This window comes from Harpegnathos saltator, unplaced genomic scaffold (assembly GCF_003227715.2).
Source record: "Harpegnathos saltator strain DR-91 unplaced genomic scaffold, Hsal_v8.6 scaffold213, whole genome shotgun sequence".
NCBI lineage: Eukaryota > Metazoa > Arthropoda > Insecta > Hymenoptera > Formicidae > Harpegnathos > Harpegnathos saltator.
Window position 1 is genome coordinate 1,349,127 of NW_020229999.1, and position 27,132 is coordinate 1,376,258.

General features: G+C 48.4%; 1 protein-coding gene across 1 annotated transcript in view; it reads left to right on the forward strand.

Moving 5' to 3' along the window:
• The window catches only part of Liprin-gamma (liprin protein kazrin), a 158,124-nt gene that overhangs the window by 93,928 nt on the left and 37,064 nt on the right, over positions 1–27,132 (forward strand). The window contains exon 4 of the mRNA XM_025298337.1: positions 26,018–26,447. Coding sequence (XP_025154122.1) covers positions 26,018–26,447 — 430 coding nt within the window. The remainder of the gene's footprint in view (positions 1–26,017; positions 26,448–27,132) is intronic.

Genomic DNA, 27,132 nt, shown 5'->3' on the forward strand with positions numbered 1-27,132 from the left:
AATCGCGCGAATTAGTCGTCTAAATTCCGCGAGTGCCATCGGTTCGTTATTTGCGCGAAAATTCCACGCGTACGGCGGTCGCGTGAGCGCGAAGGGCTGTCCCGGAAAAAAACGCAAACCGCGGCCGGCGGCGACGAGTCACGCTTTGAAGAGTCACGATGACTTTCCGAGCGGCGCGTACGCGCATACGCGCCGTCTCGTTGCCAGGCGGTACGCGTGCGGCGTGCATTATACGTGCCTCAACACCAGCCGTAATGGATTAACCCTCTTTAACCCGCGCGCCACTCCGTTGCTATTGCGTTTCCACTCCAATTCTCTTTGTGCGTGTGTGTGTGTGTGCGCGCGTGTGTGTGTCCGACGAGGGATGAAAGAAAATGTCGCCGTTGTTTTTGAGCTCGCTCGCCGCTGGTTTGTTTTTCCGCTTTTTCCCTCTTGTCTCCCTCAGCCCTCTCTCTCTCTCTCTCTCTCTCTCTCTCTCGCGTTCTGTCATTTCTCTCCAGTCCTCTTTCCTGTTCTCTCTTTTTTTTTTCGAAATGGATATCGCGGAGGCTTTCGCGGCGCCCCGTAAGCCGATTTGACGGGAACGGCGGCGTTCATGTCCGCCGACGTTTTCAGACGCTGCACAATGCATTTCGATCGAGCACTCCGGCTCGGAGCGAGTAACGTAACTTGCAATAGGTCAAACGACTTGATCGCGGTTTTACGATAATGCGCGACGAGCTCTCGCGCATCGGACACAGTTTTGCGCCGCTTTTGTCGTCACGCAGCATCGCGCGCGGAGGACACGGCAGCCGGGGAAAACATCGCGGTTGCGCGCGCGGCGGCGCGACGGCGGCGAGAAGAATATTTAAGCGCTTTGTAAAACAAAAAAGGAAGGTAAAATGCACACAAAGCGTGAATAATAAAACGCTCTTTTTCGTCCTCCTGAATAAAACATTTAATACCGTGTGGAATCGATGTTAATTGATGTCGGTGAGAAAAAGGGAAAAATAAAAATTGTCACCGTGCGAAAGAGAGAAAGAAAGAGGAGAAGGCGCGAAGCGTTTGGAGAATCGCAAATTCTTTTATGAAAAAGCGACTGCGGTCACAAACGCCGCGAAAATGCGAGACGGAGATTCGCGAGTAGCGGCGAGCAGGGGGTGCGAGAGGACGGAGGGGGGGCTCGAGTATGTGGCGCGGTAATTAAATTTACATTTCTTCAGTTTAATTCCGTTTCGTCGGGAAAGTAGGCCAGGAATCGGGTCGCGAGAAATCCGCACGACCCTCGCCGCACGCGCACCCCTCGCGTCTCCTCGCGTTTCCTCGAGCCCATCGCGACGTCAGGACGTCCCGGGCACCGGGGTTATATACGCGAGGTTGCGGTCGAAGCGACGCTCCGCTGGAAACCGCCAGTGCACACGGCCGATTAACTTTTAATTGTGCCCTTTTAAATCGTCCGGTGTGCGATATTACGAAATTATTACGGCGCGGAATGAGAGAGAAGCGGGAGACTTCATGCCGTCGAATTGACCGCGAGATAATATTTATGTAATGCAAATGCATAACCTCTCTCTCTCTTTCTCTCCCTTTTCACCCGCTCGCTCCCTTTTTCTCGCGCGCGCGCGCGCTCCATTTATATGACGCGCGTATGTTTAAAACTGCACGTTTTAATTTTACTTGGCGTTCTTGTTTGTTGTTTTCTCGCGTCGAGCAACATTTGCCGTCATAAATACCATCTATGTGTTTTTCGCGCCATAAAACCACTGAAACGAGCATTATTTCCGAGAGAGAGAGAGAGAGAGAGAGAGAAAGAAAGAGAGAGAGAGAGAGAGAGGGAGAATCGCAGAGAGACTTCTTCCTTTACCTAATTAATTAGGTTACCGGTAGGAGCGATATATCGTGCGTAATACCGAAATTCGCATATTAGGCGACCGGTAACTTTAATTAATTGTTTTTAATTAATTACTGCGCGAGTCGCTTTTAACGCGAATGCTGAAATTCACGGGCCCGCGGGTGTATTGTCGGAATCCTCTCTTTCTCTCTCTCTCTCTCTATCTCTCTCCCTCTCTTTTTTATCTCTTTCCCCCTCTTTCTCTCTCCTGTGCCGCGCAATTCTCGAAATAGTTTATCTTGTCTCCACGCGCGGACACGCAAACGCGGAATACGGGCGATATCGAATATTTTTCCGTAAAATCGACAACGCCCGAACCAGAAACCGACAACTGGACGAAATATTTCATTTGTTCCATTCGGGTCTCAGATTCTATCCCTTTCTCTCTTTCCCTCTCTCTCTCTCTCTCCCTTTCTCTCTCTCTCTCTCTCTCTCTTTCTCTATGTGTCGCCATGCACATAGTCCGGCCTTCGGGAAAATGTGCGGGGGATTGTTTCATAATTTCAGCATTGTTGCTCGCTCGCATGGAAAAGCCGGACGACCCGCTCGAAATAATTACGCGAAAGAACGAACGAACGGAACGAACGACCGAAACGAACGAACGAACGAACGAACGAACCCGCTCGCGAGACGAAACGTCACTCGGAGTCAATTATTAAAACAGTGTCGAAATTGCGCATTTCTCTTGCACAAAGCGGCCGCCGATACGAGTGGACGGAAACGCGAGCGACTTTCGCGCGGAATTGCGCCCTTCTCGGATTTTTAAACGGCCGTTGTTTCCGACGGCGGCCACGTGAGCGATAATCGACGATCGCGGAAAACCGAGGAGAGAATCGCGAGCGAAGCTTGTTCTTTGACTTCCCGTTTATTCTCGTCGCTTCTCACCCACTCGCTCGAGGGAAAGAGAGAATGAGAAAAGGAGCGAAAGAGAGGAAGGGGAGAATTTGTCCGAAATTCGTCGCGCGTGCAGCGGGCTCGGTGCTTCGCCGAGCGTCATAATTTCCCTCGTATACGCGCTCGTGCGCCTCGTCGGTTTACGTTTCCTTCATTCTCCTCCTTTTTTCCTACCTGCTCTCTTTTTGCTCTCTGTTTATGAAATTCCGCTTCCGCGGGCATCGCGGAGCAGCGCGACTAGGAAATTGCCTTTCCCCTTTTTATTGGGCTCAAACTTTACTGCCGCCGACGGTACGGTTAAGCCGGTCGGTTTGTGCGCGCGGCAGCCTCGGTATTTGCATTTGAAACGCGCCTTGTGGCATCGGCCTTATCCACGACAAAGCGGCGAATTGGCTATTTAGCCATGCCCGCGCGATCCTCAAAAAGCCAAGAGCTTCCGTCACATACGTCCCGCCATTAGGAACAGCTCTTTTCTCATACTCCCGCTCCCTCTCCCCCGCCCCTCTGTATTGTCTCTCTCCCTTTCTCTCTCTCTCTCTCTCCCCCTCTCTTTCTCTCTCCGCCGAGCTGACAACCAGCCGACTTCTCGAGCCAGTTTGCAAATGAGCGTCGTCACGTGCGACGCTGTAGAAACACGCGTTTTGCCCAGTCGAAAACAACATTTCGCACCGACGGCAGTCGGTGCCATCGTCACACGATAATCACCGATAAGCATCACCGATAATCACCGGGAAATAATATGTCTCCAAATGTTTAGCTCGTCCATGGAAGTTGCGTGAAAATTCAACTGCCAACGAAGGCCAGGCGGATGCCGACCGACGAAACATTGTGCTCGTTTCTGCACGGAGAAGTAAGATCGGTGAAATCGACGTGAACGAATCGAGCGCGTTTTGGTGGAGGAAAACGGAATTTCTCGCGGACCAAATTCGGTCTTAAGGAAATCCAAAATCTGCACTTGTTTTGCACATTATTAATTAAGTCAATCTTTCCTCTTTGTGTGACGACTTCTTGTATGCTTCTTTCGCACGTTCCGGCTGCCCGTTTTTGCCAACGTCGGTTGAATTTCAAATCTTTGAGTACGGTTTGAACTCAGGTCAAAGTTTAATCGATGTCGCTGGAGACACGGTCATTAGAAGATAATGTTATGTGGCGGATGTTCGTTCGCAACTGCGAACGAATTCAAAGTCAAGCGCAAAGTCCGTCGCGAATTTCCGCACGCGTCGCGCATGACTTTCGGTCGGATGAATAATTTTACCGCAAGATTCACGGACACTCCGGCATGGAGAATTCACAAATCGCTGGTGGACGCGTGTCTGCGAAGTTAGCACGACGTTTTAAAAATTATTGAAAAACAATGTTAGTTCCGGTAGCATTTTTCATAGCTCTACAGTTCCTGATAAAAATAAAAAAAAATTCCGTATTCTTGATACCCAAAAATCGAAATTGAAAAAATGTGCTAACTCCACGTTCCAATAGGAACGTCCCCTCTAAAGTCTCCTCTAAAGATGCCGAAGTACAAGATTAAAAATACGAAACTTTTTTTATTTTTATCAGGAATTGTAGAACTATGAAAAATGCTATTGGAATTAACATTGTTTTTTAATCATTTTTAAAACGTCGTGCTAAATTCACAGACACGGTGGGCGCTCATTTTAAAGGCAATTTTTCGTTCTCTTTCTTCTTTCCTCTTCTCGCTTTCCGTCTCTCTGTCTTACGTAGAAGCACGAAAACAGAGACTCGGAGAAATAATTTTTTTTTCCTCGCAGTCGGGCTCTCCGCCGAACTCCTCCTCTCCTTTTCCTGCAAAGTGAACCCGGCAAACAATTTATCCGAGTAATAACGACGCTACATGATCCAGGCGCGCGATCTCGCCAAGGGAAAAGAGAGAGAGAAAGAAAAAATAATGCAAGCCTGAAATGCTCGCGCGAGAGCGCGTCCGCGTGTGATTCGCAAAAAATTTGAAAAATTAATCGCCGAGCGGTCGTAAAATTCTACACGCGATTCGAGGGAATCTCTTGATGTCTTGGCTCACGAACACGAGCTCACCTGAGCTCCTTCTCAGAGATCCCGCAGGTCGGTCGAACTCGTCGACGATGGGGAAAACCTGCGTTTTTGTTTATCTCCTTGGCAATCGCGGACGATGAGCGCGGGGACGAAGGGCGGCGGCGTGTTCTCGTCCGAACTGCAGTCGTCTTGTTACGACGAATCGCACGCTACCGGTAGGCAGTCGATGCCCGGGGTGGACCCGGGGAGTGCAATGAACCTTTTCGAAGCGTGACGGATGAATATAAGCTTAACGTGCGCGGAATTATGCATCCGCGCCTATAATTATCCAGCGACTACTTCCAGAGAAAGACGCCGCGCCGGGGCGGGACGCGTTATCTCTCTCTCTCTCTCTCTCTCTCTCTCTCTCTCTGTGTGTGTCTCGCGCGCCGCCAGGACACACCGATGTCACCGGTAATGAAACCAAGCCAGGGCGGGTGCGCCGAGTCCCCGAACCCCCGCAGGAAATTGCTAGCGAAGGGCACACGCGAATAATTCGCGCGACTTACTTCCGCGCAAACGGTTTGCCGTTTCGGTTCGGCGGATCAGACTCGCAAGATGCGCCAGAGAGAGGGAGAGAGGAAGCAGTGTTTGTTGCGTGCTCCAAGTCAACGATCTTTTAAACGTACGCGGAAACGATACGATGTTTAATATGTATAAGAAAATTGCATAGGGGGAAAATATTGTTGTAAGAATATAAGGAAATTTTCGTGAATTTAGCTCATGCGGAAGTTTGAGCGAAATTATTTCATAACCGTTTAAATCTTATATCTTGTGCGTTTGATTTTTTTACTGTATAATATCATAATTACTTTTTGGATATTTCGTTGCCTTGTTTTCCGTCGTTTGTTCTTATAATAAATCATATTACGATAGCGGTATATAGTCGAGATTTGCAAAGAAACGTTGTATAAAGGAATATAATTTTACGCAATTTACATTACACTTAATACTTTCTCCATATAAAACGGAAGCGCATGAAAAATTCTTACGAAATTCAATTTCATTAAATAATGTGTAAGGTCTTTGATTCGTAACAGTGTCGTATATGCAAGATAACCTACAAAAAATATTATATAACAATGTTCGCGCCTCGAATTTATTCGCGGCTACCAAAGATTGCTGTAAAGTCTCGCTATATGCACGCTTCCTCGAATAAAGAAGGAGGGAGAGAGAGGGAGGGAGGGAGAGAGAGAGAGAGAGAGAGAGAGAGAGAGTGAGAGAGAGAAAACGAAAGATCGGTCATATTATGTGTACAAGTAACATCTTCGAGATCGTTTTACGGCGACACGCTCTGCGAAAGAGTCTGACGAGATCGCTGTAATAATTTGGCCTCTCTTCGAGGGATCGTCGACGGCGTGTAACGCGGCGGTAATTTAATTGTTTCCGAGAATTACGAGGCGCGCGGGCCGTCCTCGAGGATGCAAACGCGATATCCTCGCGAGCTCCTGGGTGGAGGAACTTGGCGCGTAAGCAGCAGTTATGTAAGTCGCGCCGTCGAGAACGCCGGGCCGCGCTACGTAACGTAAGCTCGCGCGTACGTCCCTGTAACGTACAATTAGTCGCGTTAGTTGAACGCGGTAACTGATGGGACGTGCCTCGATGTGCCGGCGCAAGTGCGGCACTTTGTTGCATCCGTTTATTATCCGCGCAGTGATTACGCGTAACTGATTACGAACGCGACGTCGCCGCCGTCGCCGCTGCTTTCCTCGGAAGCGAGCGCGAAACAGCGCGCGCGATTGCCGCAGTCTCGCGCGTCTCCGGGAATGTTTTCTATTAATAACGCGGGATTCTCACCGCAAAACGTGCCGCCAGGCGGACGGATAGATGAACTGATAGATTTATTTTGTCTCTGGGATTATAAGGCTCTCCTTGGGTCGAGAACAATGCTTATTAACAATAGCGCGATATGCAACGCTGTGAGAAGGAAAAGTATAGAAAGTCTGAAACACCGGCGCGCGCGCGCGCGCACACATATACACATATCGGTGTTGAGCGATCAAGACTGATGTAACCATAGACATAGTACACTGAGAGAAAAGTATATGATATTTGGAACTATAATGATATAGTAACTAAATTATAGTCTGAAATATCATATTTAGAGTAAGTACAGAGTAAGTAATATCGGTAATAATTACGATATAGGCATAGTATAACCAAGCATATAATATTTTTACTAAGAATTATAGTAAGTTAAACTAAAATTGTTGTATGGATACAAATGTAAAGTGGTGGGTAAAGTAACTCTTTTATATAGTCAATATTACCAGAATATTTGCTAAATGATGACAGATGTAACTATATGAATATTAAATCTCACTATATTTGTGAATGAGAAATTACCATATATGTGGTAAAAGTAACTAAACAATTATTTCAGACAAGCATTGACTATATATTTGTGTTTATTCTATTATATTTTGCAGGTTCCACGAACTATGAAAATATGGTTGACGCCAAAATCTACTATAAAATATAGTGAGATTGTATAGTTAATTCAACTATATTTTCCCATCAGTGTATATCTAGACTGCGCGTTCTCCCAAATTTCAAGGGTGGGGGTATAACTCTCGGAGAAAAGGAAGCACTCTGTTTTTACTGTTCGTTCTCTCTCTCGCACAGTCCCGATGGAAAGGGAATAGGGGCGGTGGTTACTGTACAGCAATTGCCTCCCCTATATATACCCTTCCATCGGGACCGTGCGAGAGAGAGAACGAACAGTAAAAACAGAGTGCTTCCTTCCCTCCGAAAATTACATCCCCACTCCTCGAACATGCAGTCTAGATATACTATATCTATGGATGGAACAAAAGCCATACCATATAGCGAGTTAAGTTGGAAAATTGTTTAAGAACACAATGATGAAATTAAACGAGAATGTAAAGGTGATAGCGATATACTTCAGCACGTGGTAGACAGCGAAATTGTAGAAGGACAATTTGTCACTCGAGTCCTTACTAAACTATCAAGTGGCGGAAAGAATAGCACGGGTGAAAAATACTCTGCACACGTAAGACAGAGAGGGAGAGAGGTAGAGCTAACAAACACGCTCGCGTCACGTTACCATATTAAATTAAATCGCTCTATTATGTTTCTCCGCTTAATTGGACGTTAGAATATTCAGTCGGTGGCGGAATTTCTCAGGCAAACATTTGGCAGCGATATGGCGCGTCGGCTGCGGGAAAATATGTATTTCCATACCGCTTGCGCGCGCGCGCGTGCGTAGAAGCCTTGGAAATATTATATGTACCGCCGCGGCGGCGGGAATATGACGCGGCTCGTTCGCCGGGCGGTAACTGAATTTCTCGTTTGACTTTCAACGTGTTTCCCGGGTCGCGAGATGGCTACGCTGCCGCGTCGTCGTGCCCTGGAGCCTCCAACTTCGCCCTCGAGTCGCGATCTTGATTTTCGCGGAGTGGAAATACGCGCGCGGACGACCTGGGGACGAATCATGTTCGACGCGATTCAGCCACCTCGGAAGTGTCCTCGGCTTCATGGCGAGACTGTTGGCGATTTAACGCGCGACCAAGAAGCCGGGACGAGCATCCGGCTGCGACGAGGGGCGTAACGTTCTCTGCTTTCAGCCCTTTCAGTCGTGATCTCTCAATCGAAGCGACGATCTCGATGTCGCTTTACGCGACACTTTGAACGCGGCTGCGCCCGCCTTCTATCCGTCCTCACAGTGAAGAAAAAAATACCCGGATGATAGGGGCGAAATAATAGCCGGCGGGAGCCATCTGTGAGCCACCTCTCAACTTTGTTACGTACTTTCGCGCGCGCGCAAAGGAGAACGAGCTCCCAGGTTATGTCGGTCGCGCGCGCCCGTTTCCTCCTCTGGATTATTTTATTTATTGGAACTCGCTTGCGGGGAGAGGAAAAATATAGATTGTGAAGAAAACCCTCCCTCCTCTCGCAATTTACCGTCCCGATATCCTTGCTGGCCCCCGATATCTTTCGACGAGAGATCATCTTCAAGGCCCGAGTGGTTTTGTTTTCTGGCGCGTCGGGTGCTCTCTCTCTCTCTCTCTCTCTCTCTCTCTCTCTCTCTTTTTTTCCGACGCTACTTACGCCAAATACTTCGTCGGCCGTACGTAGTAATTTCATACGAAACAGCCAGGATCCGCAGGGAATAATATACACGGCTCTGATAAATGTTGCATTGGCGCTTGCGGGCCTGTCGATTTAATATTCATCCCCTTCCCACCATTTATCCCTCTGCCGCTGTTAATTAATAACAAAACGCTATTACATGCGTCGGATATATTGCAACGCATATATGGCCGCTATGTTCTATGTTGTCGTTCTATGTTTGATAACACTCAAGGCGGCTGCGACGGCTAGATAGGCAGATACCGCGTAACGGAATGCTAAGTGCGCGGGCCGAGTTATGCAATAAGAGCCGTTATATCTGGAAATATCGAGGTGGCCGAGGTGGCGGGAATCGGGTTAATGAGATGCTGGCCGCTATCTCGAGTATTTGGCGGTAACGAACGCCGAGGGCGTCGGTGGCGACGTGGTCGGCCGGATTGCTCGCTCTCCTCCGCCGACGCGGAATCGTCGACCTGACGAAATCTCATCCATCTTGCCGTGAGGGAAACACCGAAACTTTCGCGCTGTTTTATTCCCTTATCTCCGGATAAAGCTCGCTTTGATCTTTCGCAGCAAATCCCCCGAGGCTGCTGAGAAAAAAGTTTCAAGTACGCGCGGGGAAGGAAGATCGGGGTTGAATCGATGTGATGACGACGGACGAACGAGCCGGTCGCGTTTTCATCGGAGGGAACAGAATATGCCCTGGTTCCCGGTGGAACCAATTTTGATCGATAATCTCGTCGATTCAAGAGCTGTCGCTTTTTCTTTTCTCCGTGCGTGTAGGTATTTCGTGACGTATCCGGGGCGGCGGATTTTTATCTGGATGATGCGTCCCGCGATTCTCATTAAGGCGCACGGTTGCACGATCGCTGTCGGCGTCGCTTTCGCTTCTGGATTAAATCCGATATCAGCCGCGGTCGCGCGCGCACGCTAATAAAACGCGGAGCACTCGGCAGGCGCGACTCGGAAATCGCGGTTGTCTTCGCGGATTGTCGCGGCCCCCGGCGAAAATCGATAGCACTCTACGTGACTCGAGTCCCGGCAATTATAACGGACTATTCCGGTGCGCGCGGTCGGGGGGGGGGCTGGAGGAGGCGGCAAAAAGCCGGGAAAAAGAGGAGGGATTGGATTATTTTACCTCTCCGTACGTCGCGAGACAAATTGCTCCGACGCGCGATGCAACGAGGGGCCGGAATTGCAATTTCATAAATTCGAGTGACGGCCGCCGCTGACGCCGCCGTCGCCGCCGCCGCCGCCGCCGCCGTCGCCGCTGCTGCTTCCGGTAATGTGCAACTACTACTACTACTATATCATTCCGTAGTCGCCTTACGTCCTTCTATCTACCTCTCCGGCATTCTCGGTCGTATCTCTCCCTCGCGCCCTCTCCGCTTCGTCTCTCCTCCATCTCTCCGTGCCTTTTCCATTCTATCTCTTTCTCTCACGCTCCATTTCTCCTCGCCCTTGGCCTATCCATCTTACTTCCGCCGTCCGGAAGGACAAACTTGATAATTACTATATCGTCGTCGCGCGCGCATGCGCTTTCCCGCTCGGACGAGCCGAGGAAATCCTCCGGGCGCGTCGAGTGGCTTTATTTTCCCGTGTCACTTTTATTATTTCACTGGCTCTCCCCTGAGCCATGGCTGGAGAAATCACTCTGTTTCCCTCTCTCTCTCTCTCTCTCTCTCTCTCTTTCTCTTTCTCCTTTCTCTCTCTCTCTCTCTCTTTGTTGACGATCTTGGCACCCTACGCGCTTCTGCCAGCGCGCTCAAGTACGTCGGTTGCGAAGAAACGCTCTTACGTGGAATTAAACTTTTTCCCTTTTATTCGCGCGTTTTTCGCGACAGCGCCCGCGGCGAGGAGGGAGTGAAGGGAAGGAGGAAGAAAGTCGCGGGAAGTCTGCGGAAAATGCGCGTGTTCTGTTTGACTTTTTCAACGGCGACAACAAGTAGCGTTCCATAAAAATTTCCATGTTACGGCGACGGCGGTGGCGGCGGCGGCGGCGGCGGCGGCGGCGAACTTAATAATCACGAATGCAATATGGCGCTCGGTCGCTGGAAATTCCATCTCCCTCGCGCTCCGCGCCGTGGAAATTCCCGCCGGTGTCCACTTTAATTTCTCTGTCGTTCTTTTCTCTCCTCCGACATCTGCATGTCTCTGGGGAGCGAGGAAAAAAGGGTCACTCGACGATCTTTCTCGGCTCGACCTCGCTCGCTCGTACGCCCGTCCCCCCGTTTCCCCCTCGCCATTTACTTTTCCACGATAAATTCATTCCGGGACGCCTCTTGCGACTGACAGCCTTCATCTTGCCGCTTGCATACCGTATTTCTCATATAAATATGAGTCAGCCGCGAGGGCGTGAATGGCGGCTCGCGTGAAAAGGTCCCGGGAAGGAACCCCTTCGGGGGAAAGTTGCATGCGCGGCTGAAAATGCGCGTTACAGCAGAAATTTGCAGGATGCGCAAACAACTGACAAACTGACAATGAACGGGAGGACAAACATCGCGAATGTATGAGACAAATTGCGGCGATACATATTGACGCTATATCAATATTTATTCATGTAACATAGCAACGCGCGTGGATATTAATTGTACAAAATCGCATTTGCAGGCATGCGCGGCGGCGGAATTCCTCGAGTATTCCGGGGAAATACTCGAGAAGTTCGTAAATATCCCGCTCTCTGTAAGCCGCGGCTTATTCGCCCCCCGCCCGTCCCGGCCCGCCGCTCAGTGCGGACGAAACGCGTCAGGAACGGATAAGTTGCAACCGCGGAAAATCCGCAGGGAAATAAGCCGAATCGTATCGGTGAGACTACAAATTGTCATTCCACTCTCGGTGCCCGTAAATTCGCTTTATCCGCCTGCGTAAAAAGGAGACGCGTACACCGCCCGCCGCGCTCGTTCGATATTATTTTGTGACGGATGTTCGCACGGGTAATCGAGACCGGGGTGTGTGCGAACAGTCTGCTGGAACTTCCTTGTCTCCGAGTCCGTAAAGTTGTCTTCTCGCGAGAACAAGGGAAGAGATAACGCCGCATCGTTAACACGTGCGGAACGGAGAACCTCGGCGCGTGTAATCGAATAGGGAGCAGACGAGAATTCGGCGACGAAGGAAGTGATACTTCTGTTACTGTGATCCTGTGAATACTTGTCTGAAACATATTCAGTTGGATTGGGAGGGGGTGGCTGTCACACCGATAGAAAAATATAGTTGAATTAACTATAATCTCACTATATTTTATAGTTCATTCTGGCGTCAACCATATTTTCATAGTTCGTGGAACCTGCAAAATATAATGGAATAAACACAAATATATAGTCAATGATTGTCTGAAATAATTGTTTAGTTACTTTTACCACATATATGGTAATTTCTCATTCACAAATATATAGTGAGATTTAATATTCATATAGTTACATCTGTCATCATTTAGCAAATACTCTGGTAATATTGACTATATAAAAGAGTTACTTTACCTACCATTTTACATTTGTATCCATACAATAATTTTAGTTTAACTTACTATAATTCTTAGTAAAAATATTATATAGTTGGTTGTACTATGCCTATATCGTAATTATTACCGATATTATGGTAATACTTACTATTAATATGATATTTCGGGCTATAATTTAGTTACTTTATCATTATAGTTCCAAATATCATACACTTTTCTCTCAGTGCATAATTGAAATTTTACTAACAAAATACTGACTCTCTTCTGCGAAGTTTACGTCGTATGTCTAGTTGCGTAAAGTGGCAACAGCTTGTACATGAAAAGTGCATTAGAAGTATATCAAGTAGTATCAAGTGTATTGAAAGTAGTTTTACATTAAAAGAGTACGCGCGAAAAAGCGAGTTGGAGCATCGCGCAGTATGTGACGGAAATGTGATGAAAGGTTTCGAATTTTATACATTTGGAGCCACCGGTCGGCGAAAATATCTGCCCGACGCGCGAGTTCCGCAGCTTGTTACACATCTCGAACGTGTGCTCCGGAAAATTCCGAAGAACATTGTTGCACTTTTACAACTGAATTTCGAGACTTACAAGTACACGAGAAGTTTGCGGAAAGCCTCCCGTACACGTGTAGTTGTGTTCCCCGCTGAATATCAATAAAACAAAGCAGCATACACACACACACATACACACATCTATACGACACTTATATGTCGGGGAAACACGGAAAAACGCGAACGTGTTCGCTTATCCGACACAACATATTTGAACGATCGCCTCTGCGCTATCGACAATCTCCAAGATTGTCGTCCGCTCTGGCGCCTCCTTAAAGCTCGCTCGACGCTAAACTGAAAGCGGTCGATTCATTAAGAAGCCCCGCCCAGGAATCTTTTTGTCCGAGTTGCAACCGAGTTTTCCGTTCTCCCCGGGTTGCAACCCGGGAAATTCACTTACACACCGGCAGAATTGTCGCGTTTCCGCGGCGAGTGTAACCGCCGAAATGCTCTCGCCGATATTCGACGTTACCACGACTGCGCCGCCATCGAGATGTTACAATCGCCCCTCGCGCGCGCTCCCCGCATCCCTCCGCCCCCCCCCCGCTCCCCATGAATTATCCTCTCGCTGCATCCGGCGCTGCAACAGCGACAATCGTTAATCGCGCGCCTTCCGAGCGGCAGGTTGCAGCAAGGTCGGGATCCGTTGCCGGCGGCCAGAGAGAACGAACGACTGAAAAAGAGCGTATCGGCCCGACGTGGTCGGAGCCCGACGGTAATAACGTCACGATAGCATCGGCCACTCGGTATCGCCTCCCATCGACCATCGCCTCTCGCCCCGGCGAGAGAGAAGATGCGATCTCTCAAACGAGGGACCCATATGCCGGACCGCCCAGCAGATAGCCGGGCTAACTTAGTTGGATAGTATATGGCGTGTGCGCGTGTGATATGGCTAACGCCAACGCCTAAGTACATACAGGCTTCGCCTGTGCCACGGCGAAGCGGCGGCGGCGGCGGCAGCTGCCCGTGTATACCGGGTGTCCTGGACTCGCACGCGCCAGCGAACGCAGCTTCCTCGCGCGCGCGCGCGGCGAAAAAAAGCGCCGAGTCAGAGACGCCCCCGCGCTCTCCCGAGAGAGGAGCCCCGTCTGGAGTGCGTTTTTTTTTTTTCCTTTATTCTATTGTCTCTCCCTCGGAGAGATGCTTTTGCCGGGCGACCGAATTGTTCGGCGAAGACTCGAGTTTCGATGCGACCGGCTCGGCGAGCTCGAAGCGCGTTTACATTTCCGCCGAGGCGGACCTCACGTTCTTATGTACGTGTCGCGAAGGCACTCGCGGGCGGAATCTCTTTCTCTCTCTCTCTCTCTCTCTCTCTCTCTCTCTCTCTCTCTCTCTCTCTCTCTCTCTCTCTCTCTCGCCGGACGTGGGCGACAGCGCTTTGTCTTCGTTTCGCGCCTCGGTCTGGCTCTCGAAGTTTGTTTCTTCGTAATAGCGCCGGCCCGACTTCGCGGCAACTTCCGGGCGAAAATGCGAAAAGATCGCAAAGTTTGCACACTCTCGATAGGAAAACGAGATACACGCGAGAACCACCGGCCATCGCGGCAAAGTCGACGTAACAGTTCCTGTGCCCCTCCTCTTTCTGCTCCTGCTGCTGCTCCTCCTGCCCCCCTCTTCTTGCCATTCCGGAGGTGGAAGTACGTGGTTTGCAGAAAATTTTAATTAACGAACGACAAAGAGCCCGCGCGCGCGCGCGCAAATGGAGACTCTCTCGACGGGATCTTGCGCGACGGGCTTTAAAGTTCAGCATCGGGCTTTAAACCTGCGAACTGCGAACGCAGCGATGGCGCGCCGAAAGGCGGAAGAAAATACACCTGACGACGGTCGGCTCCATATGCGAAATACGTCGCGATGATATTTCAAAGTGATAACTCTTCTCCCCCTCCTTCCCCCCCCCCCGACCGGCCGGCCCGTCCCTTGCCGCCCCATCTCGCTGCATCACGTATCCCGGAGCAAAGTATGTACCTGGGGAGAAACTTTTACTTCCGCGGATAAGATAAATCTTGGAGCGAGTGCGAGCGAGCGAGCGAGCGAGCGAGCAGGCAAGTGAGCGAGTGCGAGCGAGCGGACGTGTCTATACACTGATAGAAAAATATAGTTGAATTAACTATAATCTCACTATATTTTATAGTTCATTCTGGCGTCAACCATATTTTTATAGTTCGTGGAACCTGCAAAATATAGTAGAATAAACACAAATATATAGTCAATGATTGTCTGAAATAATTGTTTAGTTACTCTTACCACATATGTGATAATTTCTCATTCACAAATATAGTGAGATTTAACATTCATATAGTTAAATCTGTCATCATTTAGCAAATATTTCGGTAATATTGACTGTACAAAAGAGTTACTTTACCTATCATTTTATATTTGTATCCACACAATAATTTTAGTTTAACTTACTATAATTCTTAGTAGAAATATTATATGCTTGGTTATATCGTAATTATTACCGATATTATGGTAATACTTACTATAAATATGATGTTTCGGACTATAATTTATTTACTATATCATTATAGTTCCAAATATCATATACTTTTCTCTCAGTGTACGCTGCCTTGCGCATTTGGCTGGCCGGATGCTCCGACGCAATGCACATAGTTAGAGCCGGCATTCGGTCGCTATTCCAATTCGGAGATGCCGCAATTGAATATGCAATGCCATTAAACGCATCGGCGCAACAAATCGACGCGGGCACGATGCGGCAGTTGGCGATAAAGACCGCTGAATTATACAATGTACGTCACTACCTATCTGTTTCCGCGCGAGCGTCACTCCCCGCGACTCGTGCGAGCGCGGAAGAATCGTGTCGAGTCGAAAGTGCGGAATATTTTGCGGAGCACAGCGAGCTGTAAATCACCGGGAACTTACGGAAATCCGTGCGCCATTCGTCGCTTGAATCTCGCAACGACGATTAAAGTAAAAGCACCAATTGCGGAGCGCACTTAACTCTGGACTCTTCTTATTGTTCTGGCCTTTAAATTCGGAATATTTGGACGTCAATGTAAAATAGATACGCACATTTCGTGAATATACATATACATACGTGTCATATTTTATCTTGGCACTTTCGAGAGATTCGTATTTAGAGATCGAAACAATAAGGACGAGTCAATCACGCATCTCGGCGTCGCTCGGTACTTTGATCTCACACGCTACTTTCTTCATGCCCTCCCTTACCTTTCTTCCGTTTTCGGTAAACACACGACATATCTCGCAACCATTTAAGACCCCGCGTCGCAAATCCCGATCGACGAATCGGCGCGAAGATGCACCCTGCCACGGCGAATCGCTGTTTCGCCAGATCGTCGGAGCGGAGAAGACTCTTAAATTCGCGCGCGGGAAAGTCGCGCGGGCTCGATCTTGCGCGCGATACGCATCGTAAATTTCGCGCGGCGAACGAGATGCATGTGCATAAGCCGAGAACGAGCGGCGGCCATCAGCGCGGCGAAGAAGGGTAGGGTTGGCGGCAGGGGGTGGGCGGGGGCACCCAATACCCGGTGAAAAATCGCGGATGCATCGAGCGATGCATATTTCATGCGCTACTTCACGACGAAATGAAAATCCCGCTCCTTCTTCTCGCTCACGCAACGACCACGTTGGCACCTCCGTGAAACAGGTCCAAGGGGTGGCGAAGTTTTGCGCTCGTAATTAGCGAAGGAGAGAGCGGGGTGGCGAGCGCTCTCTTCCTCCCGTGCGATTCCAGCGAAATTCTTAAATTACTTGGATTAAGTTTCGCTCAGATATTATCGAGCCCGGTGAAAATCCGGCGGTATAAGCAAATTAGCGGGCGAAGCAAAAATGCGATTACGCGAAAGTTAATCCGCGGCCCTTCTCAAGCCGATCTCATTTATTCAGTGTTTGGACTTCATTTCTCGAACATTAAAATCACTCGCGCGTCGCCGAAGCGAAATGTTCACACCGCCGCACGACGCATCGAACGCATCGAACGCAGTGACTCGCGTCGTCGTTTTTCCCGGGAAAATGAGCGCAGCCAACAATTTGCGCAAACGCGACTCGTACGCGATTCCAATGTTCGACCACCAGAGTCCACATAGAAAATTTTTTGAAAAATTTAATTGCGCTTTTCGGTTCGATTCGCCGAAATCTCAGTGAAAAACGTAACGTACGTTTCGGATACGCGACTCTAAGCGGGGAAACTCGATGTTTCTCCGATATTTTTTCTGATTGTTATTTTACGTTAGAATTTGATTTCTCTTTCAATCTCTATCCGACTAGAACACTGCGGGGGGCGTGTTTCTGACCAAATAACATTACATTAATATCGCGAGCCGGCAAAACCTCGCGCGAGTCGCTTGTCGACTGCGAAAACTGTCAAAACCCGTTCGATATCATAAAAATATACGAATGTTACCGGCTGGAAACAAAACGCGAGCTTACCCATAATATTTCTCTATAGCTTCCAGCCAGGCAACGTTTAGTACAAGAATAGGATTCCCAATTGGTATTGCAATCGAGCAACGAATTTTGTGGCAAGCCTGGAAATTCGAGTCATAATTTATGCTATATCTGGGAAAATCCTGCGAAATTTCCTGCTCGCTGTGTAACGACGGGAACAGCCAGCCGAAGGGAGAGAGAGAGAGAGAGAGAGAGAGAGAGAGAGAGAGAGAGAGAGAGAGAGAGAGAGAGAGAGAGAGAGAGAGAGAGAGAGAGAGAGAGAGAGAGAGGACGAGAGAGACGAGTCGGGTCTCGACTTACTCCGCAATGACGGCAGGAGATAATTCACCGATGCGATTATCGGATTGTTTGTATTCTCAGTGAGCGGCAGCGTTTCTCCGTAAGAATGAGGCAAGCTGCGCTGCCGACGACCTCTCAAAATAAATCAAGATTCTTTTCCTCCTCTATTTCGCTCCCAACGGTCGCGCTAGCGGCAGGTGTTTCTGCTTGCTCTTTGCCGGGACACGTCCTGCCTGCCTGCCTGTCCGTCCGTCTGTCTGTCGGTTCGTTGATTCTCGCAGCATACGTGTGACAGCAGCGTATCGACTTCCGCCAACGAAAATTACTCATTAAACCAGCTGTCGGTCTACACGTGAACCTCTTTAATAAAACGCTTGCTCGGCCCGTTCCATTAACGATGTGTCTCGCGTGCTGACGCTTCCCAGATCGTTAAAACGACTCGGAGACGAGAGAAAAAGGGGCAGAGAGAGAGAGAGAGAGAGAGAGAGAAAGAGTCGTAGGATTTCCCCGCCAAGTTAACCGGCGACAGCACACGATATCGTTACCCGTGAAACTTTATTCGTCCGGACCTTTGCATTTTCCAGCACTTCTTTGCGCGACGTCCACGAGTCGTAAAAGAATCCGCCGAGGAAGTAGTAAAAAAAAGTAGTGCGACAGGCGGCGTGAAATATAAATGATTGAAATATATACAGGGAGGCAACTCCCCGCGCGGCCCCCTCCTCTTTTCATTCTTCTGCCTTCCCCTCTCTGTTGGACTCCTCTCTTCCTCTTCTTTGTTCGAGCTAGGATGAAAATGAACCACTCCGTGAACGACTTCGTCGGCAAGTTCGCGATACGGACAACAGACTCGCTTTCTCGTGCGAGCGAGTCGCGGCGTGGCGCGAAACGACCGGTCGTTAACGTCTCGTCGACTCGTCGTAACCCTCTCTCTCTCCCCGTCGGTCGTCGTCGCAAGACGACCGTGCAGGATCCGACGTACTCGTGATCACCGCGACGTCCTGCCGAAGGAGATCCCGCTCGTTCAATTATACGATATACTCGGCGCGCGCGCGTCGCGCCGAGCCGAGTATTCACGTGCGACGTGAATCGTCCGGCTAATGACCCGCTCGTTTGTTTAATTGTTACGACCACGTGCGCGCGCGCGCGCCCGCCCGCCCGCCCGCATTGGCAACGATTGCACGTGGGATTGTTTCTCGCGATTGCGGCCGCGAACAACGATCCGTCGGCCGAACATAATATCGCGCGCGGCCTGCAACAAACGGCCGACGCGATGGTCCGCGGTTAGTGTTTACATCTGCTCGCTCGTGTAACTGCACCCGCGGACTCGAATAATCCGCAGCCCCGCGACTCTAGTCCGGGCATAGTCGGGATAACTAGCGAGCCACGGGGTAAGCCCGAATTCGCCGGCGCTGCTATGCGCGACTACTGCGTCGCGCCCGTACAGTTTTGATCCCGGTCCCGGTCAATAATTCGCTTTCCTCCTCCGTCTTTCTCTCGAGAGTTCGCTGGCTGGCTCGCTCGTTTTAACCCTTTCACTGTTAGTGGGAAGTATCTCCCCCCGCCCCCCCTACCTTTCCTTCATTCAATTTTGCGTTGTAAATCACACAATTTTGAAGAACTAATCGGGGATTTGAGTTTTCCGGATAACTGAATAATTGTTCCAACATACTCCAGTAGGTTATTATACTCAATTATTCATTTGTGATTATTCATAACAAATCAAAGTGGAAAAAATATGCTTTTTTGGGGAGGGAAAAATCGATTCCTCGGAGAGTATTGAATGTAGAGGTCTGAAATTTTCGCCAAATATTTTTCTGCTGTTGTACAAAAAAACATGTATGTTTTTTTCAGTATTTTGTTGCAGGTGAGATTTTTTTTTTTATAAACAAATATTTTTACAAAAGCGGCCGAAACTTGATTTTTTTTGCACTTTTCTGCTATTTTCCTAGTTTTTTCATTCTATATCTCCATCTTTATCCATATTATCAATATTATTTTACTAAAAAATGAATGTTTAATCTCTAGTATAAATATGCAATATTGAACATTTTTCCACACAAAGTTTTACCAACTCGATCGAGTTCCATCGTCCAGAATCTCATATGTTCTTATTACGATCTGGTCATTATTTAATAATAATTGGAATTTTCATTAATTTTGTACATCATGATCGCCATATTGAGTCCGCCATTTTGAATTTTGCAAATCTGACTTTAGATTCGTAATCAGCGACCCAAAAAATATAAGACTACCAAATATTTTAATAATTCTCTCAAGGGAAGTTAATCAGCAGTGAAAGGTTTAACGGAAACCGATCGCAGGGTGAAATGCGCCCTTGTCGGCACTATCGCGCGGATTTTATCAAATATTTAAATGTACGGGCATTTATTATTTTACTTTTTTCATTTTACTTTATTTACTTTTTTTTACTTTACTTATTAATCGTTCTCTCTTTATTCACTCGCGTATCTATTTTTGACTTACGTTTCGTCAAATCCGCGCGAGAGAATGCCGAAAACTGGTCGGATGTTTGAGAACTCGAGTGTGGCGTTACGCGCGCGTGTTCTCTCGATCGTCGACAGACGCGTGTGAGGACGTTCGTGAAAAAGCACGAGAGATTTATGCGAATCTCGTGGAGCATTTTGCAGCTGAGGGACGGGGCGTCACTATCACCTGCCGGGGTATTGATCGTTCTTTCGGAAACAGCGTGTACGAACGGCGCCGGAGAGGCCGGCGGTTTAACAGCGCCGCGACCAAGTGTATACATTTTGCAGAAGAGCGACGATGGTGTTTAAACGCGCGGCACTAAAGACGGAACTACTCGTTGCGGAAGAGAGACAGCACAGTGGCTGTGGGAGGAGGGGGAAAGAGAGAGAGAGAGAGAGAGAGAGAGAGAGAGAGAGAGTTAAAAAAAGAGTGAGACGGCCCGGTGGTTTTCGCCCGGCGCTCAGCGCTCTCTTGTTTTCCATTCGGTGGGGATTTATCGTCGCGATTCCCCGAAAGAAGGGCGTGAGTGTGATCGTTGTTCGGCCGCGTTCGCTTGCGCGTTTCGGCTCGAGAGTGGAAACGCCTCCGGGAACGCAACAAGTCCGCGAGATGCCTTCTTCCACTTCTCTTTATCCTTTTGTGACGCTGGAACTTGGCCAAAGATGACCCCCTCGTCGTCCACTCGCGTTTCGCTTCCCCCCTCCTCTCTCTCTCTCTCTCTCTCTCTCTCTCTCTCTCTCTCTATTTTTCTCTCCGCTGTCCCACCGTTTCCCTCGTCTTCGCCTGCTCGGAGTATTTCTGCCTCCGAGGTTTCCTTGATAGCGCGCGGTTTCCGGGCTGCCGCGTCGCGATCTTCCCGCGATAATTGATCGCAGACTATCTCGCGGACTCTACGAGCTGCGCCGGCCATCTTTCAGCCGTAGCCGCCGCTGAGCGAGAGCGAGCCTGGCAAATATTTTCCGCGATATTTTCGATCGAAGATATTCCAAAGACATCGTTCGTAAGAAAAAGCGCGATTATCATCCGTAGTTGATAGCGCGCAAAAGTTGTGCGCGAAGAATCTGCAATCGCGAGACGCTTCCTTGTAAATAAATAAAACCCCTCGTTCTCGAAGTTGATGAATCACCCTCGGTACGGACGGTCGAGCTAGCGTGAAGCCGCAATGAGAGATCATCGTTTGACAGCGTGTCATTAAATCGTCACGACCTACCGGAAGCTGTTTACGGTATACACGGCGGCTTTGGATAGAGACTCTCGCGCACCGCTCGCCACCCCGACGGTAGCATTGAGACTGCAAATTTCAGAGGGCTCCGCTCGTGCTTCCGATTGCGGAGAGCCGTGCGCACCGCCGCTGAGCGCCGCAACGATCAGTCATTCGCAGTCGCGAAACGCAGCCTCGACCGCATCGAGCGCAAAGCGCCTCGGCGATGATACCGGCCTCGCTCACGTCTGCATTAATAAAGTCACCGCCCTTAAATTGCCGCCGGAACATATCGCTTTCTCGATTATTTCAAAAATCATCCAATTAGGGGATCATCCCGATTATTTCGAGTATAATATGATATCGTATTACATATATGATAATATAATAAAATACGATAACATTATACCCATGATATGGAATGTGATTTCAATATGTGATAATTCTATAATATAATACGAAACGTATGATGCGGATGTGAAATGTACATTATACATAATTGATATAATATAATTGAGTAAAGTTGAAATGATGAAATTAAAATTATTATTATTAATATTACTTTTGTTAAGATTACATCCTGCGATTTCAAATATAAATAAATCAAGACGGTTCCCTCGGCTCGATCGGATCGTGTGTACAATTAAGGTAAACGTCCCAATAGCCGGACACGCCCCAGTATCCGTCCACTTTGAAAAGAATATTTACTATTTATTTTAACAATAATGAATGAAAGTAATAATTATTGTAAAAAAAAACTCCAATATTTGATGATTAGTTGGAAAAAAATATATTCAATTTGATACTTTTGTATTGAAATAAAAATTAATTAAATAAGTATGCACCTATGGTTTGGTAAAATAATCGTTAATAAATTCATCAAAAGATAACGTCTAGCTAATAGTATAAAAATAGATATTTATTTATATTTGTGAATAAATAACTGAATATTTAGTTTTAGAAATTAGTTAGAAACTTGCTTTGATGAATCACACCATAAAAATTGTAATCGAAACGATATTTCTGACTGGACGAGAGATTGGTATTGTACATTAAAAATATCAATGGTCCTAATCATTGTATGCATGTGCAATCCTAAGCTGTCAGAAAAAAATAAGATTAGCGTCATGTGGTGTCGCCTTTAACGTGTAAACGTGAACAGATTTTTGTAGTATGTATAATATTTGCATTGTTTGTAAGAAACAATTGTTTGCATGCGAGACTTTTTAAACCTATTAATCGATGATCTTTACTTCCAAATATACAAATATCTATATTTATATTATTTCTCGTTAGCACAGTACTAATTTTCTAATTGCGGTCAGACACTTGAACAAATTATGCCCGAACATTGGGCCATAACTATTTCAACTGTTCGGTCACTGGTATATCAATGCGCTTCATTACTTATGTAAATATTTCATTAATAATAGATATATACATCGGTTTAAATCATTTTTCTTTACTTAAGGGAATTTTAAGTTTTCGAATAAATGCAAATATTTATATCAAAACTATTCTTAATATTATATGTCGTGTTTTTTGTGACGACTTACGCTTAAACGTCCGGTTACTGGAACATTTGCTCTACACTGCTCCTTCTTTTTAATCCTTTCGAATTTTCTTGAGCAACTCGGCGGTCGCCGGCGACTCGTCCATTCAAGAAAAAGGTTAAGAGAGTTAGACGCGTAAGCGAAGTTCGTTTACCCCGTAGTCTCCGTTCGGTGCACCACTCATAGTTAATCGCGCGCGCGCGAGCGTCATATTATATCATCGACCTATCCCAACATGCGGACCCGCATGTCAGTCTGGACGCGAGGGAGCCATCTATTATTCCGCACGAAGGATTCCGCAGTCGTTTGTGTGAATTAGCGTTTCTGGGAGTTTGCACGGACTGAGCCGCGGAGTCTCATTGATCGCCATTAGGGAACGCCGCTTTGATTTCGTAGCCGGCGCGAGCATCATTCCGCTTTAATGCCCGGCCGCGATAGACGTCGCACGGCTATCGCGTAATGAGAGCGATCAAAGAAGAATATTCCCCGCTGGAATTTCCACGAAGCCGACGGATCCGGCAATCGGCAAAAAGCCTGCGGCCGAAAGCGCCGGAGAGCCGCGCGAAGTTCTCTGCGTCGTTTTAACCGGCCGTTGGTTGGGAACGTTTTTCGAGCGCGAAGCACTCAGTGACGTGAGTGGAGAGTACGTAGGGACGAAAGAACGGCGATCTTGGTCGATTTCGATCTCCCGAGTTCTCGCTCGAGGAGGAAAAAAGGCTCCGAGTGAAAACGCAGCGGGAGGAAAAATCTACAACCAGGATTCTCTTTCGCGGGCGTGTTCTCTTCGCCGCCACCTTCGCCTTCGCCTTCGCCTTCGCCTTCGCCTTCGCCTTCGTCGTCGTCGTTGTCCTCGTCGTCGTCGTCGTCCCCGATTTCGTAATCCGGAAAGAAATAGCATTTTACTTATCTCCGGGGTTACTTCTAATGCGACTGAGAAAGAAGAAATACGGCGCTACGTGTCCCACGTGTTTCTCTCTGTTTCGCAATTTCAGTGATTCGTGCCGCGACTCCGAAGGCGGCTGCCGACTGACATGGTGAGCGCTCGCTCGCGCGCGTAAACTTCTGAATAGCGTAGGCGACACGTCGATACCGCGATGTGCCGTGTAAAGGGCTTTCAGCGCGCCCCGCCGAGGACGGGCGCAAGGACGGACGTCGCGCGAGGCGCGCGCGGAGTGAGATTCGCGCTGGCTGTAGCCAGCCAGCCAGCCGTCGGCCGACGGCTTATTAATATTGCACGCCTCGCGCCGGCGAACGAAACTTTTATCGGTCCGCGATTTGCTCGTTTTACCCCGGCAGGCATTAACTTCGCCGGGAACTTCGCGAAAACGGCGAGACGTAGAAGCGCACCGGCCAGCGTCGCCTTTTCCGCCCGGCTCGACGGAAAAACTCCTTTATCGGCAAATATTTGCGATTAATGTTTCCACCTACGCCTATCTTTCAATATTCGCTATCTTTTATTATCATCTCACTAGATTTCCTCGACATCGGCGGGTCTCCGGGATCGTATAGGTTACGGGATCTCTGCATTTTTCGTAATGAATGCCGCTTTAGCGGTAATAATCTTCTATCACTTCTTCTCGCACTTCTGCTGGTTCGTTTTTGTTTGGAAACAGTGAAAGAACGTCGAGAGTGACTAGAATTTAAATGGGGTTGTTTCTGATTACAACTGCAATGAATTTTATAATTACACTACAAGAACACTACAAGGCGCGCCATTTTAGCTTATTCATATTAAAGTTTAGAATAAATATTATAAATCATAAAAATAAGTGTTACCCTGTAGTGTAACATAAGTTTAATAATATCCGACTCCAACATACGATGTATTAGGCGCATACAGTTTGAAATTCCATGACATATTTTCTGAATAGTAACGTGTAACCGTATAACCAATTAATTTTTGACGTTTAACATTTTTATTCCAGACCATCTTAAGTTCATCTTCAGATGCTATATGTAACCTTCTATTGGCTAAAAAGCATTTGAAGATGAATTCAAGACGATCTTGAATACAGAAGCTGACTCCCCCTTCCCACTTCCCCACTCCTCCCTCCCTCTCTCCCTATCTCTCTCCCTCTTCCCCTTCTCCCTCCCTCCCTTTCTCCATCATTCTATCACTTTCCCTCACTCTTTCTTTCTTTTTCCCTCATTCTTTCTTTCTCTTTAATTCTCACTCTCCCTCCCTCTCTCTCTCTCGCTCTCGTTCTCTCTCTCTCTCTCGTTCTCGTTCTCTCTCTCTCGCTCTCTCTCTCCCTCCCTATCTCTCCCTGTCTCTCCCTGTCTCTCCCTGTCTCTCCTTGTCTCTCTCTATTTCTCCCTGTCTCTCCCTGTCTTTCCCTGTCTTTCCCTGTCTCTCCCTGTCTCTCCCTGTCTCTCTGTCTTTCCCTGTCTCTCCCTGTCTCTCACTGTCTCTCCCTGTCTCTCCCTGTCTCCCCCTGTCTCTCCCTGTCTCTCCCTGTCTCTCCCTGTCTCTCCCTGTCTCTCCCTGTCTCTCCCTGTCTCTCCCTGTCTCTCTCTCTCTCTCTCTCTCTCTCTCTCTCTCTCTCTCTCTCTCTCTCTCTCTCTCTCTCTCTTTCTCCTCCTCTCACTCTTTCTTCCTCTCTTCACCCGCTTCGATATATTCGAGATCGAGGTTTCACACACCTTTTTTAAAAGAGATTCCCTGATACAAAAACTGTCACTCAGCTGTCATTCCACGCAATGACAGCTGCAAACGGCACGAAGCCGGCCGTAACGCGACTTCGAGACGGCCAATCAGCATCGTGGAAAAAGGCTTCAACGCTTCGATATAAAGAGGCTTAAACGCTTCGATAAGAAATACATGCACAATGTTGACATGCGCTTTTTATTAAAGGGAGGGACAATGAAGTAATCGTCGGTGTTGCGTAGTGCGATTGATTACATGATAAAGTAATTAGTAGCCCGAAAAATCTTTGCCGCGGCAATCGCTGCTATAACGTGAGCGACAATAACTTTATATGCATACAGACATTTCTTGGTGGAGCAACAAACAGACGAGACGCTGAAAATGATTGTAAATTCAACGAAGTAATCGCTACCTTCTCAGCGCAAGTGCGAGGTTCCTCTCGCACTGCCGCCCCTTTGCTGCGCTTTCCCAATTCGCGACTTACAATCCTGACGAGATGGATTCGCGTGTTACAGGCAAAATTCCGCGTGATGGTGGAGGAGAACGCAGCGACCGGCGCCCGGCTGGACGGCGAGCTGGAGCGCGCCAGGGGCGAGTGCGCCACTCTTCGGGGTGAGTTGCGCGACGTCCGCGGCGCCTTGCCGATCGTGCTCAACAACAACAACGCCGGCGCCGGCGCCGCTGCAGCCGCGGCAGCCGCGCCGGCGGCGGGTAACGGCAACAGCAACAACTCCGGCGCGGCGAGCGGCGCGAACCCCGGCCAGGACGCGGAGGCGCAGCAACAGGCGCAGCAAGACGACGGCAAGAGGCTCAGCGCCGGCAGCAGCCCGATCGAGAAGAGGAGCTCGGCCAGCGACAAATCGGCCAGTCCCATCGATAAGAGAGCCAGCCCAGTCGACAGGAAGGAGAGGACCAGTCCTATCGATCGTCGAGCCAGTCCCATAGGTTTGTCGGCAAAAATGTCCTTGTTTTTCCTTGATCTTTCGAGATCACGTGCGGCTCCGGAATCTTGAGAGTTGAATAGCCACATATGTAATCCGAGAAAAAATGGAAATTTGAGCAGCGGGGTGATCCCCCGAGATACAATTTCCTCGGGACATTGGAAGCATGCGGCTTTCAGCCGGACACGCACACGTGCGAATTCGAAAATCGTATAAGTATAACAATAACTAGTTTTCGGGCTCGCGCGTCTTCGGTACCTCGGGGACGTTTTTTTTTTTTTTTTTTTTTTCGGAAATTATCCTGGTATTCGAGGTACTCCTCGGGATTGTTTGACTTTTCGAGAGGCAATAGCCCACTTTAAACTTTGGTACTTTTTCCTCGTGATTGCGCGTGTCCGTCAAAAATTGCTGAGAAAAAGATTTCGAGCTGCTCGTTTTCGCGCCGGGAAAGTGTCCGAGGCGTTCCGGAGAATGATAACGTCGACACTTCAGACTTCGGCGGGGAATCTGAATTCTTCATGAGCTGCGCTCTCACGCTTCTGACTACATGCGCGGCATAGGAATTTTCCGGAAAGTTTCTCGCGAGACATCAGTTTTCAGAGAAGCGGCTGATCGAAATTCTGCGGGCGCATAACGGCGATATATCAGAAATGTGTAACACGTCATATCCTCGTAAGATCCAACCCAGC